This window comes from Doryrhamphus excisus, linkage group LG4, assembly GCF_037039965.1.
Source record: "Doryrhamphus excisus strain RoL-2023G ecotype Guam linkage group LG4, RoL_Dexc_Guam_v1.1, whole genome shotgun sequence".
Lineage (NCBI taxonomy): Eukaryota > Metazoa > Chordata > Actinopteri > Syngnathiformes > Syngnathidae > Doryrhamphus > Doryrhamphus excisus.
This window is the reverse complement of record NC_136360.1, coordinates 151287-165360: the sequence shown is the minus strand read 5'-3', so window position 1 is coordinate 165360 and position 14074 is coordinate 151287. Positions and strand designations below refer to the sequence as shown.

The 14074-nt window shown below is 33.7% G+C and overlaps 1 protein-coding gene across 1 annotated transcript; it reads right to left on the bottom strand.

The window, feature by feature from the left end:
- Positions 1–285: 285 nt before the first annotated feature.
- On the bottom strand, positions 286–12349 carry tmem38a (transmembrane protein 38A). Its single transcript, XM_058074207.2, has 6 exons — positions 12114–12349; positions 6909–7065; positions 4462–4646; positions 4285–4372; positions 1979–2096; positions 286–925 (listed from the first exon to the last, which is right to left on the bottom strand). The coding sequence occupies exons 1-6, from the start codon at positions 12235–12237 to the stop codon at positions 716–718; spliced, it is 882 nt and encodes a 293-aa protein (XP_057930190.2). The 5' UTR covers positions 12238–12349; the 3' UTR covers positions 286–715.
- Positions 12350–14074: the final 1725 nt, after the last annotated feature.

Here is a 14074-nt window from a genome sequence, read left to right as displayed (position 1 = left end):
TATGTATTAAGCATGGGTTTAATACATACCTCCCACATTCCAAAAACATGCTAGGTTAATTAGCGACTCCAAATTGTCCATAGGTATGAATGTGAGTGTGAATGGTTGTTTGTCTATATGAGGAAAAAGCGTTAGAAAATGAATGAATGTAGAAAGCTTCACTGTGTTCTTGAATGTGGTTACATAATAATAATAATAATAATATATTTTATTTGAAAGCATTAAGAACACAGTAAATACAGTAAGAAAATATTTTTTAAAAAACAAGCAAGACAACAATCTTTCTCTTCATTTTATTCAAATTCTTGAATTACTCATCAGCTTCAAAGTAAAAAGTTCTTCTTTCCTAGGATACTTTCTTCACATTTGACTTATTCTAATTCCTTTCTGCTGTGAAACAAGTGAAACGGACAAAAAGCGAACCACTGACGCTCCGATGAACGACCACACAGAAGGCAGCACGGATGGGAATATTAGAAATAGTTTTCAAATATCCAGGGATTTTTGTCGGAGTGGATGATTGTATTTACAGAGTTCTGCTCAAATGTAAATGAAAATGTAAAACGCAGAACACAGTTTGGCTCGACGAGAAAGCGTCTCGGTTGTGAAAGCGCCTCTTCGGCTGCGCCATCTAGTGGAAAAAACCAAGCGTGTTTGGTGAGTCCAGAGAGGCCGACGCACTTCCAATCGTTAGCGGTGACGCTACTTCATTTTTCTACTCCGCCTTCTTGGCCTTCCTTTTGCGAGCGCCTTCGCTCAGATCTTCCTTGCTTTTCAGCGACGATGACACCGCCGCGGCTGGAGGATGATGATGATGATGGTCTTCCTCAGATCCGCCCAAAGGGGAGCCAAAGAGCAGATGGCAAACCCAGGACTCGATGAGAGCAAAGGGGGAGCCGTGTGAGTGGCGAGCAGTCATCCACACCTGGTGGGGGCGACATAGGAAAGTTGGTGACCCATTTTTGGAAAATTATTACGTTTTTAATGACAAGAATATGACATTCAACAGCGTCACGGCAACGACGAGCCACTAGGGGGCATATTCGCACCGCTAACCCGTTTTCACTGGACGCAAATATGCTTTTATTTTGAATTTGGTTTTTTATACAATGCTCACTTATAGTATTTGATAAAGTATTCGATAAATACATTTCCACAATATAGCATTCAATGCGAATAAATGGAATATTTTCCATATAAACACATTTATGGCTTTGTAAATGTAGTTTTTAACATGGTTAGAGCCTGGTAGAGATGAAGTAACACCCCTATAGTCACATTTACACTCCTGTTACTAATTATTTACAACACTTGGCGCAACTCTGATGCTGCAGGGACTCTAGACGGACGCTTGCTAGCTAGCAAGCTAACATGCTGACAAGCGAGTGAACTAACCAGTTAAACTCGTATTTATTTCCTGTAAACTTAGAAACCCGTCTCGAGTCCGTCCGTCTGGAGTCCCTGCAGCATCAGAGTTGCACCAAGTGTTGTAAATAATTAATAATAGGAGTGTAAATGTGACTATAGGGGTGTTACTTCATCTCTACCAAGCTCTAATCATGTTAAAAACTATATTTACAAAGCCTTAAACATTTATTAATAAATTGAATATTTTCCATATAAATATGTTCCATTTATTAATAAATTTAATGAACATAAACATAAACATATTTATATGGAAAATATTCAATTTAATAATAAATAGAATATTTTCCATATAAACATGAGCTAACCAGTTAATCTCATATTTATTTCCTGTAAACGTAAGAATCCAAACATTTACCACTTCCACACAGAAAGGGAGGACACGTGTTTTCACAGATGAAGGTCAGGCAATGTAAAATAATTTGTCAATGTTTTGTGCCATTACTGCCACCTAGTGGCCAGAATACGTGAGATGTTCTATGTAAATTATCATGAGTGGTCATTTGCATGATGTTGGTGCTAATTATGATTATGATTGCAGTGCAACCCTGACCTTGCTTGTGGCCATGAATAGAGTGAAGACCAGGATGAGGGTCCCCTTGGACACCGGCAGCCAATGAGCCTCCTGCAGGGTGAAGAGGATGGCTCCATATAGACTAGCTTTGGTAGGGCTGGGGGGAAAAATACATTTACTGTATACAGTAACAGTCAAATCATTTAGCTGAATGCTAATTTGTCAAATGAATATTTATCTTAATTCACGATAAAGCGTCTTGCACTTGTTTTATATTTTGATGATAATACATGATAACATAATCATGGCAAATGTTGTCGATCATATGTCTGATTTGACTTAATACCAATTTAGGTCATTTAAAGCAGGGATGTACAAAGTGTGGCCCGGGGGCCATTTGTAGTCTGTTGTTATATTTTTATTGGGGCACAGCACGTTTTGAAAATATAATTTACCAAAAAATCTGACTAAAAATAAACAACAACAATAGCAAAAATGGAAAAATAAGAATGAAGTCAAAATATTAAGTGAAATTATTCTAAAGAGGAAAGGTTGGAATTTTACGAGAATAACGTAAAACTAATGTCATGTAGTAGCATGAAGTTTAAATTCATTTTAAATTCATTTTAATTCATTTTTAAGTCGTCATATAAACAATTATAATAATGAATTCAGTTGTAATTGTTGGGAAATTAGGTTGCGGGAAAATGTATAACACAGGGGTAGGCAACCTTTACTATCAAAAGAGCCATTTTACCCCCTCCCTCACTAAAGAAAAATAGACTGGAGCCGCAAAACATAATTTAAAAACATCTTATAAATCTATCTTAATAAAAATATCTTATAAAATTAGAAAGTTTTAATCTTTTTTTTAACAAGTTTTAACAGCAGAATACAATAAATAGAAGTGCAGTGTGCATGTGTGATGGATGCCAACTCATAGGGTAATGATAGTATCATCTTGGTTAAACCTTAATACCCGACGCCTGAAGAAATGTGCAGCTGAATTGCGAGTCTCCAAAGATTTTGACTGACTGCCAGATTTGGAGGGAATTTTGGGGTATCAAAGTAGTTCAGAGGAGAAAAAGCAGAGTTGATCAAGATTCACTACAAACTCACTACAAAGATGCGTATTTTCCAGATTCGGGTGTTAAATACTTAATACTTGAGCATTGCATTGCGAAGGGAGCCACAACAAAGAGGCTGAAGAGCCACATGCGGCTCTGGAGCCGTGGGTTGCTGACCCCTGGTATAACATTAGGAAAATAAAGTCATAAAAAGAAAGTTGAAATAATTTGAAAATATTTTTTAAAAATGCAGAAATTCTGTAATGTTACGCAAATAAAGAAAAAAGTTGACTTTTTTGGAGAATAAACTTGTAATATTATGAGGAAAAATAATGCCACTTTCAAAGTCAAGTCTTGTCAAAGTCAAATATAAGTGAAAATATTAAGAGAAAAGGTTGTCATCTAAAGAGGAAAAGTCGGACTTTTACGAGAATAACCTAAAACTAATGTCATGTAGTAGCATAAATTTGACATTATTTTTTTTTAAGTTGTCATATAAACAATTACAATAATGAATTCAGTTGGAATTGCTGGAAAATTAGGTTATGGGAAAATTTAAAACATTAGGAAAATAAAGTCAAAATATTATGCAAATAAAGTCACAAAAAGAAAGTTGAAATAATTTAGAAATAATAGGAGAATAAAATCAAAATATTATGGGAATAAGGTCATAAAAAGAAAGTTGAAATAATTTGAAAATATACCAAAAAATGCCTGCATTTTTGGGGTATATTTTCAAATTATTTCAAATAATAGGAGAATAAAGTCAAAATATTATGGCAATAAAGTCATGAAAAGAAAGTTGAAATAATTTAGAAATAATAGGAGAATAAAGTCAAAATATTATGGGAATAAAGTCATAAAAAGAAAGTTGAAATAATGTACAAATAATAGGAGAATAAAGTCAAAATATTATGGGAATAAAGACGTAAAAAGAAAGTTGAAATAATTTGAAAATATACCAAAAAAATGCAGAAATTCTATCAAATAAACTTGTAATATTATGAGGAAAAATAATGCCACTTTAGTAGCAAAGAGTTCATATTAAAGAAAACATAAGTCACCTTGTACAGTTGGGACCTTTTCTATTTCTGTCATGATTATACGACAATCGCTGGAGAATAAAATAGCATTTGATGTTATGAATAATCTTAACGATGAACAAGTATCATCCCGTGCAGCTTACAACCCATCACAGTGCTAAATATAACAAAAAGTATTTCTACCGGAGCAGTAGCCACCAATGGGAGGCATGAAGTCACGAAAGAAGAAACTCACAATGACATATTGAGGATCTCGTTGGTCTCGGGTCTCCACACGCCACGCAACAGCTGCTCAAAATTGGAAATGAGAGCCACTCCAGATCCTACCATGGGAACATTAGCACTCGATGTGATTTTGCTGTCGATGTACGTACAGTATCGTGTGTTGTCGGTCTGCTAATAGATATATCACCTTTGACGTAACCGACCATGACCATGATGAAGAAGCCGTGGTGGTAGGCGTGGTGGGCGTGATGGACTCCGGCGGCAATCTTGCGAGTACGGACCACTTCCTTCAGCGCGACCAACACCAACTTGACGGGCAGGAAAGCCACGCACTTGTAGAAGAGGTTCAGCGGGCAGTAGAAGATGAGGTACCTGTGTTTACATTGTTACGGACAATTATTCACATGTACACATGGTGTCAAGTGTTTGCCCCCCCTTCCTGACTTCTTTTTTTTTGCATGTTGTCACACTGATGTGTTGATGTGTTGTTTCACATCATCAAACATATTTCAATATTTATCAATGAAAACACAATTGAACATAAAATGCCCGACTTTATTCTCCTGTTATTTCTAAATTATTTCAACTTTCTTTTCATGTCTTTATTCCCATAATATTTTGACTTTATTCTCCTATTATTTCTAAATTATTTCAACTTTCTTTTTATGACTTTATTCCCATAATATTTTGACTTTATTCTCCTATTATTTCTAAATTATTTCAACTTTCTTTTTATGTCTTTATTCCCATAATATTTTGACTTTATTCTCCTATTATTTCTAAATTATTTCAACTTTCTTTTTATGACTTTATTCCCATAATATTTTGACTTTATTCTCCTATTATTTCTAAATTATTTCAACTTTCTTTTTATGACTTTATTCACATAATATTTTGACTTTATTTTCCTATTATGATTTTTTCTGTAACCTAATTTTCCAACAATTACAGCTTAATTCATTATTATAATTGTTTATATGACGACTTAAAAATAATAATTTAAACTTTATACGACTACATAACATTAGCTTTAAGTTATTCTGGTAAAATTCCAACCTTTCCTCTTTAGATTGCAACCTTTTCTCTTAATATTTTGACTTTATTCTTATTTTCCCATTTTTGCTACTAAAGTGTCATTATATTTCCTCATAATAGTACAAGTTTATTCTCCGAAAAAGTCAACTTTTTTCTTGATTTGCGTAACATTACAGAATTTCTGCATTTTTAAATGCAACTTTTTAATATTATAGAAAAAAATAATCCAAACCAACATCATTTATCATACCTCAGTTAAAGCGGAAAAGGTTATATAAAGCCATTTCTAAAGCTTCCAGACTCCAGCAAACCACAACGAGAGCCATTATCCAAAAATGGCTCTCACTCTCAATACCACAATAGTGGTCAACCTACCCGGGAGTGCTCAGCCAACTAAAATGACCCCAAGAGTGCAGCGACGACTCATCCAAGAGGTCACAAAAGACCCCACAATAACATCCAACAAACTCACTCGCCTCAGTTATGGTGACTGGGAAGACACTAGGAAAAAAACGGGAAAAAACAAAACTGGAGCCTATCCCAGCTGTCTTCGGGCGAGAGGCGGGGTACACCCTGGACTGGTGGCCAGCCAATCACAGGGCACATATAGACAAACAACCATTCACACTCACATTCATACCTATGGACAATTTGGAGTCGCCAATTAACCTAGCATGTTTTGTACCCGGAGAAAACCCACGCATGCACGGGGAGAACATGCAAACTCCACACAGAGATGGCCGAGGGTGGAATTGAACCCTAGTCTCCTAGCTGTGAGGTCTGCGCGCTAACCACTCAACGTATAAATATATACGGAATCTTATTTGCGGAAATTCACTTATCCTGGTCAGGTCTGGAAACTAATTAACTGTGATAAACGAGGGATCACTACACTGTTTTAAAGGTGGCTATAGGGGTGTTAGTTGAAGTCCAGAGGGCTCTAATAATGTTAGAAACTGTATTTAGAAGGTTCATTCATTCATTCATTTTCTACCGCTTTTTCCTCACGAGTGTCGCGCGGGGGGTGCTGGAGCCTATCCCAGCTGTCTTTGGGCAAGAGAGGCGGGGTACACCCTGGACTGGTGGCCAGCCAATCCCAGGGCACATATAGACAAACAACCATTCACACTCACATTCATACCTATGGACAATTTGGAGTGGCTAATTAACCTAGCATGTTTTTGGAATGTGGGAGGAAATCGGAGTACCCGGAGAAAACCCACGGGGGAGAACATGCAAACTCCACACAGAGATGGCTGAGGGTGGAATTGAACCCTGGTCTCCTAGCTGCAAGCCCTGTGCACTAACCACTCACACACTGTGCAGCCCTTAAGAGTAACACACATACAAAAAAAAACAAAGCAGGAAGTATATACATATACTGTATATATTATATACACACATTTATATCCCTATAAATACATACTGTGTATATATAATGTATAATCTAGTATTTGTGCTGTATACTACAGCTAACTTTATCATCTTAAACAATGTAGTGTAGATTGATATGATTTATATTCATTTGACACGAGTCCGGTTTTAGCCTGTAGCGAATACTAGTAGAATACTACTGGGAGTACTCCGGCCCTTCCTCACCAGACAGCAGAGGCCAGCAGGATGTGGCTGTTGTGTTGGAAGTAGTCAAGAGGGCTGCTTCCCAGCATGGCGTCGGCCACAATGTAGCTCCCAAAGCAGTAGAGCATGGCGCACAGCCACGAGGCCACGGGACTCCTGCGAGAAACCTCCACTGAACCTGCACAGCACACAAACGGACAAATCGGAAGATCGGAAGCAGGTCATTTATCATTGAAGTCGGGGGGGGCGGGGGGGGGGGGGGGGCAAATTTATTCCACTGAGGGATGAAAAATGATAAAAGGATGCAAAGGCCGCTTTTGTATTTAGGAAAGCAACACATGTTAATATGATAAGAAGTTACATATATTTCAAGAAAAGGTGTATTATTAGTATTTAATAAAATAATATAATATATATAATATAAATAGAATAATTAAATATTTATTTAATACTTCATATTTGTGTCCATTTTTCCTTTTGATAGTACAGTATTTTCGTAAAAGGTGCAACTTTTTTCCAGTTGGAATATGGCCTTTTTCTCCTAATATTTTGGCCTTGTTCTTGGAAAATTACAGCTATTTTTGCTTTCATTTTTCATTGCCCCCAAATTATTTAAACTTCGCTCTTGTCATTAGGACTTTGTTCCTTTATTAATATGTTGTCTTTATTCTCATAAAATTTGAAATGTAAAACTTTCCACACCATAATTCTCTAAAAATGACAACTTAATGAAAAAAGTCCAGTCTTTAATTTTATTTATTTATTATTTACTATTTATTATTTACTATTTATGATTTACTATTTACTATCTACTATTGACTATTTCATATTTGATATTTTTATTTAATATTTAATGTATGTATATTATATATGTATGTATATATGTATATATTATATATATATTATTCCCATAATATGTTGTCTTTGTTCTCATAAAATTTTACATTTAAAACTTTCCACACCATAATTCTCTAAAAATGACCACTTAATGAAAAAAGTCTAGTATTTAATATTTAATATTTTGTGTATATTATATAGTATGTATGTGTATGTATATATGAATTTAATATTTAACATTTGACCACTTGACCAAAAATGAAAAAAATCTAGTCTTTACTATTTGCTATTTACTATTTGCTATTTACTATTTACTATTTACCATTTTATATTTTATATTTTATATTTTATATTTTATATTTTATATTTTATATTTTATATTTTATATTTTATATTTTATATTTTATATTTTATATTTTATATTTTATATTTTATATTTTATATTTTATATTTTATATTTTATATTTTATATGTATGAATTTCATATTTAATATTAGACCACTTGACCAAAAATGAAAAAAGTCTAGTCTTTAATATTTCCTATTTAATATTTTTAAAAAATTCAAAAATATTAAATATTTTTTAATATTTAATATTTAATATTTAATATTTAATATTTAATATTCAATATTTAATATTTAATATTTAATATTTAATATTTAATATTTAATATTTAATATTCAATATTCAATATTCAATATTTAATATTTAATATTTAATATTTAATATTTAATATTTAATATTTAATATTTAATATTTAATATTTAATATTTAATATTTAATATTTAATATTTAATATTTAATATTTAATATTTAATATTTAATATTTAATATTTAATGTTCCCTGGGCTGCGCTTTTTTCTTCTTGATATTTTAAGAGCATGTCAGTTCTTTTTTATGACCTTAAACTTGATGCATTGACTTTCACAAGCAGTTATCAGCGTAAACCATGTGCGTCGTGGCGCCGTATGTATGCGTACGCCCGTCCGCCATAATGGGTACGCCCCTGATAGGATACCCTTATCACCATTTAATAGTGACTTGGACATTGACTGGCATTTGTTAGCAGCTCTACTGGTCATCGTGTCTTCAAAATGCACATAGGCTTTTTTCCGTTTTTATTGGACACTTTAGAGCAGGGGTCTCAAACACGCGGCCCGCGGGCCAAATGTGGCCCGCAGGACACTAGTTTGAAAGTTTAATGTTAGTGCGGCCCGCGCAAGTTTGATATGGATGCTGTATGGTATCATGTACCCAGAAAAAATTATTACGTTTGATTCATGTTCATGTTAAAGGTTAAATAACTGTTAATAGTTATCCTCCATATCCGTGTGGAAGTGGTAAGTTTTTGGCTATTTAAGTTGAAAGGAAATAACTTGAAGGCTACCGTTTAGGTGGCTAGCTCTCTAGTTTGCGAGTTAGCATGTGTCTCAAGACCCTGCAGTTGCGCAATATGTTGTAAATAAAAAGAGTATAAATGTGACTATAGTCGTGTTTTGTCATGTCTACAGGGCTCTAATAATGCTTTGTTCATTTTAATCTGAAAAAAATCATTTGTCTACCCACCAACTATATGTGCTTTCTTAAGTTTTTATTATAATTATTATATTTATTTATTACTGATTGATTTTCTTAATTCTTGATTTGTTTATTTATTTTTCATCTTTTATTGTATACAATAAATTTAAATAAATTTTATATAATTCTATATTCTATAGAAAATAAATTTTCTATAGAAAATTGGAATCAAAGCACTGAAAAAGTTTGTATATTTTTCTGTTTTTAATAAATTTAATTTCTTGTTTAGTTTAATTTAATTTAATTTCTTGTTTAATGTAATTTCTTGTTTAATGTAATTTCTTGTTTAATGTAATTTCTAATTGAATTGAATTGAATTGAATTGAATTGAATTTCTTGATTAATTATTTTTAGAATGTGCTTAGGACCAATAAGAAAACACCCACGCCAGGCCCTAAAATGGCCCCCGGCCCGCACTTTGAAGTGTAGATATTGGTTTGTAAGGAAAGATCATCGTAATTTACAACCACATAATTGTTGGTCTCACACACACACACACACACACACACACATTTAATTGAGCGGTGAACAGAGTGTGACTCGTCCCCACAAATGTCCACCAACAGGTGTGCGAGGGTGTCGCAATCCGATGCTGAGAGATGCCTTCCTAAGAATAGATCCGGCTCGACCGTTTCTCCCGCCTTGCATGTGTCGGGCCCGTCTTGACCTTTAACCCCCGACACTTGACTTCGCCTCTCTGTTAACTCCCTGTCATGTTTTCAGCGTGACTACAGAAGGTGAACACGCGTGAAAAAAAATCCGAAAAGGTCATGCAAATGAAGGCAATGCCAGTCATTTGACTGTCAAAACTTTCTCCAATGGAAGAGATGTGGAAACACGGAATACTCGTATCGATACCGACGATATTTTTGAGAGTTGAGAGGCATACATGATAGTCTCTGGGTCTTCCCCGATGCCTCCTACTGGTCAGGTACAATTCATTTAGGCCGCTTGTACCCGCGACCTTATAGTTTAGGTCATGACCATATGGTAATGGTAATGCTTTTATTTCATTTGAACATGCATCAGATTACACTTGAATGCATCACATAATCAGTTCACAGTTCCACATGTCCAAAAGGAGTAGGAAGAAGCAAAGCTTATTAAATCCTACCCCTCCATCTGGTACTTTTACAATCAGTAACTGTTACATTTGTTCACTTCCTGTTTTCCTAATATAATTCAAATGATTTATTTTATTTTTTAATTTTTAATTTTTAATTTTTATTTTTATTTTTATTTTTATTTTTATTTTTATTTTTATTTTTATTTTTATTTTTATTTTTATTTTTATTTTTATTTTTATTTTTATTTTTATTTTTATTTTTATTTTTATTTTTATTTTTATTTTTATTTTTATTTTTATTTTTTGGGGGGGATTTTTTTTTATTTTTGTCACGGACCAAAGTACTGGGTGATATGAGCATCCAATGCCATAATGGGTACCATAGTGCGTGTCAATATAGTGATATATATAGCACATCATGACTGGTTCAAGACTCTTCATCCTTGGATTTAGCAAACATCAACTGCTTGTATTGTTTCTTGAATTGGCTCATCGTTGTGCATTGTTTGATTTCCTTACTCAATCCATTCCATAGTTTGATTCCACATACTGAAATGCTATGGCTAGCATAACGTAGTCCTAGCATAGAAGTGTTTCAAATGTACTTCTTCCCTGAGATCATATTTCTCCTCTCTTGTAGAGAAGTATTGGATGACATTTTTAGCTAATTGGTTATTTTTAGCCTTATGCATTATTTTAGCTGTTTGAAGATGAACTATATCAGCAAGTTGAAGTATTTGTGATTTTAGAAATAAGGAGTTAGTATGTTCTCTGTAGGCGGCATTATGAATTATCCTTACTGACCTTTTTTGCAGTACATTTAGTGAGTGAAGATTGCTTTTATAGTTATTACCCTACATTTTTTTTACCCCACATTACCCACATTATTTTAGCTGTTTGAAGATGAACTATATCAACAATTTGAAGTATTTGTGATTTTAGAAATAAGGATTTAGTATGTTCTCTGTCGGCGGCATTATGAATTATCCTTACTGGCCTTTTTTGCAGTACATTTAGTGAGTGAAGATTGCTTTTATAGTTATTACAACATATTTCCACACATCTTTGTGTCTTTGTTATATGATATGTGAGTAAATTAAGCGCTTTGGAGGTTGTTTAACAACTTTTCTAAAGCTCAACATTTTATCAAAACAATGACAGTTTCATTGTGGGAATGTAGTAGTCGGGCCAAAATGTAAATAATACGGTGTTTGCACGCTATTCGGAGAGGTTTAAACAACTTTTCCTTCATGAACAAAAGCTAGTAAATCGTCCCGTGTTTAACATTCTTAGTCCCGAAGCCTTACAAGAGCGCAGGAGGGGGGGGGGGTCTTTGGAGGCCCCACTGGACATCTATTTCAGGATCTTCTATTTTTTGCTTCTAAGTTGCTGGCATGCACAAGCCTTTTTCTCACATTTCAGCCACCCTAAGTCCTAAAGGACTTCAACTAAAAAATGTCAGTGTTTTAATTCACTTCAGTGAGTTTGAATGAGGTCAGGCTGCAGCAGCAACAACACTCCATGCTTTTTATGGAAAAAAAAGTGGGGCATTGAATGCAACAGAGTCCTTTTATGGATATGGCTTGTATGGCCATAAGAAATGCATTGAACTTCAATTTAAATTGGAATTTCTCATTCATTCTGGTCATAAATGTACTTCTAATCCATTATAATTGTATTTATATATAAATATATATGTAAATAGTAAAAATATGAATGCTTAAAAGTACTCCAATATTTCTCACCTGGTTCATACTTGAGGTAGAGGATGGAGACGATGTAATAAGCCACATCGAACACAGGAAACATTCCCATTTTGGAGAAAGCCTGAGCAAAATCTCCTAAATTAAGAACAGCCAGCACATCCATGTCGCCTGTCTTGCGGATCCCAGATTATTATAGTAGTCCCAAGTCGCGCAGTCACAATCGGAAAGCACCCCCCACACAAACCCGGTCCACCACCCGACTCTCCTCCAAGCCCCCCCACGGTCACGATAGTGAAAGGCTGAGACGCTCAAAAGCCCTCCTATTAATATCACTCATCCCCTGCAGCCTGCTTCATCATCATCCTCCTCACCATCATGGCATCATGTGTTGTGGTGCCAGCTGCTGCTAGGTTGGTTGCAACAATGTGTCATGACGTCATCAACACCTTATTGCGTCGCTGTGGGGGATCAAAAAATATATATATATTAGATGAAAGGCATGCAAAAAATAGCAAATAACACGCATGTTTTTTTTTTTACATGCTGGATTAAAATCATGACATAACTGAACCCAATCCCTCCGTAAATGTACCGTGGGTTGTTCAAACGCCCCCGTGTGATCGAACAGTGTAAATGCATGCCATGAAGGCCAATAAAATGGAAGCACATTTTTTTTATATTCATTGAAAAGCAACTCGTCGCCACTAGAGGACGCTACAACATCAAAATAATACACAATTATAATACTAGTGCTCTGCAAAGTGGCCATTATTTAAAAGTGCATTCGGATTTTTTTTTTCTACACATTTTATAAATTTATTTTTTTCCTCCAAATTTTACATAACACCACACAATCACAACATATTTTTAAAGGCGTGCAAATAATTAAAAAAAAAATTAAATTAAAAAAATTACATATCGAGTGGTTAGCACACAGGAGATAGGAGACGCCCAAAAAAACAAAAAAACAAACAAGTAACAGACATTCAATTTTTGATAACTCAATAGATTTTAGTGGAAATCACACTTCTTAACATTTTGACAAGCATGCACATATCCAAAATAATCTTTAAAATTGGCATTTTGGAAGTAGAGATTACAAAATAGGCAAAATATGAGCATATCATGCTATGAGAAACAATTTTGACTTTATACTTGTAATATCACATCTTTTTCCCCAACCTCATTTTCCAAAAATTACAACTTTATTCTTGATTTTATTAATAATATTGCAAAAACTATTGCAGAAATTATAGTGAAAATTAAATTTTCAAAATAGGCAAAATATGAGCAATGAGAAACAATTTTGACTTTATACTTGTAATATCACACCTTTTTCCCCCAACCTAATTTTCCAAAAATTACAACATTAATCTTGACTTTATTAATAATATTGCAAAAACTATTGCAGAAATTATAGTGAAAATTAAATAGTTTCTCATAGCATGATATGCTCATAAAACAACCCGCATCTCAGCTGAATTTATTCAAATAATATTTTGACTTTATACTTGTAATATCACACTTTTTTCCCCCAACCTAATTTTCCAAAAATTACAACTTTATTCTTGATTTTATTCATAATATTGCAAAAATTATTGCAGAAATTATAGTGAAAATGAAATAGTTTCTCATAGCATGATATGCTCATATAACAGCCCGCATCTCAGCTGAATTTATTCAAATAATATTTTGACTTTATACTTGTAATATCACACTTTTTTCCCCCAACCTAATTTTCCAAAAATTACAACTTTATTCTTGATTTTATTAATAATATTGCAAAAACCATTGCAGACATTATAATGAAAATTAAATTGTTTCTCATAGCATAGCATAAAATGCTCATAAAACAGCCCGCATCTCAGCTGAATTTATTCAAATAATATTTTGACTTTATACTTGTAATATTACATCTTTTCCCCCAACCTAATTTTCCAAAAATTACAACTCTATTCTTGATTTTATTCATAATATTGCAAAAAAATGCAGAAATTATA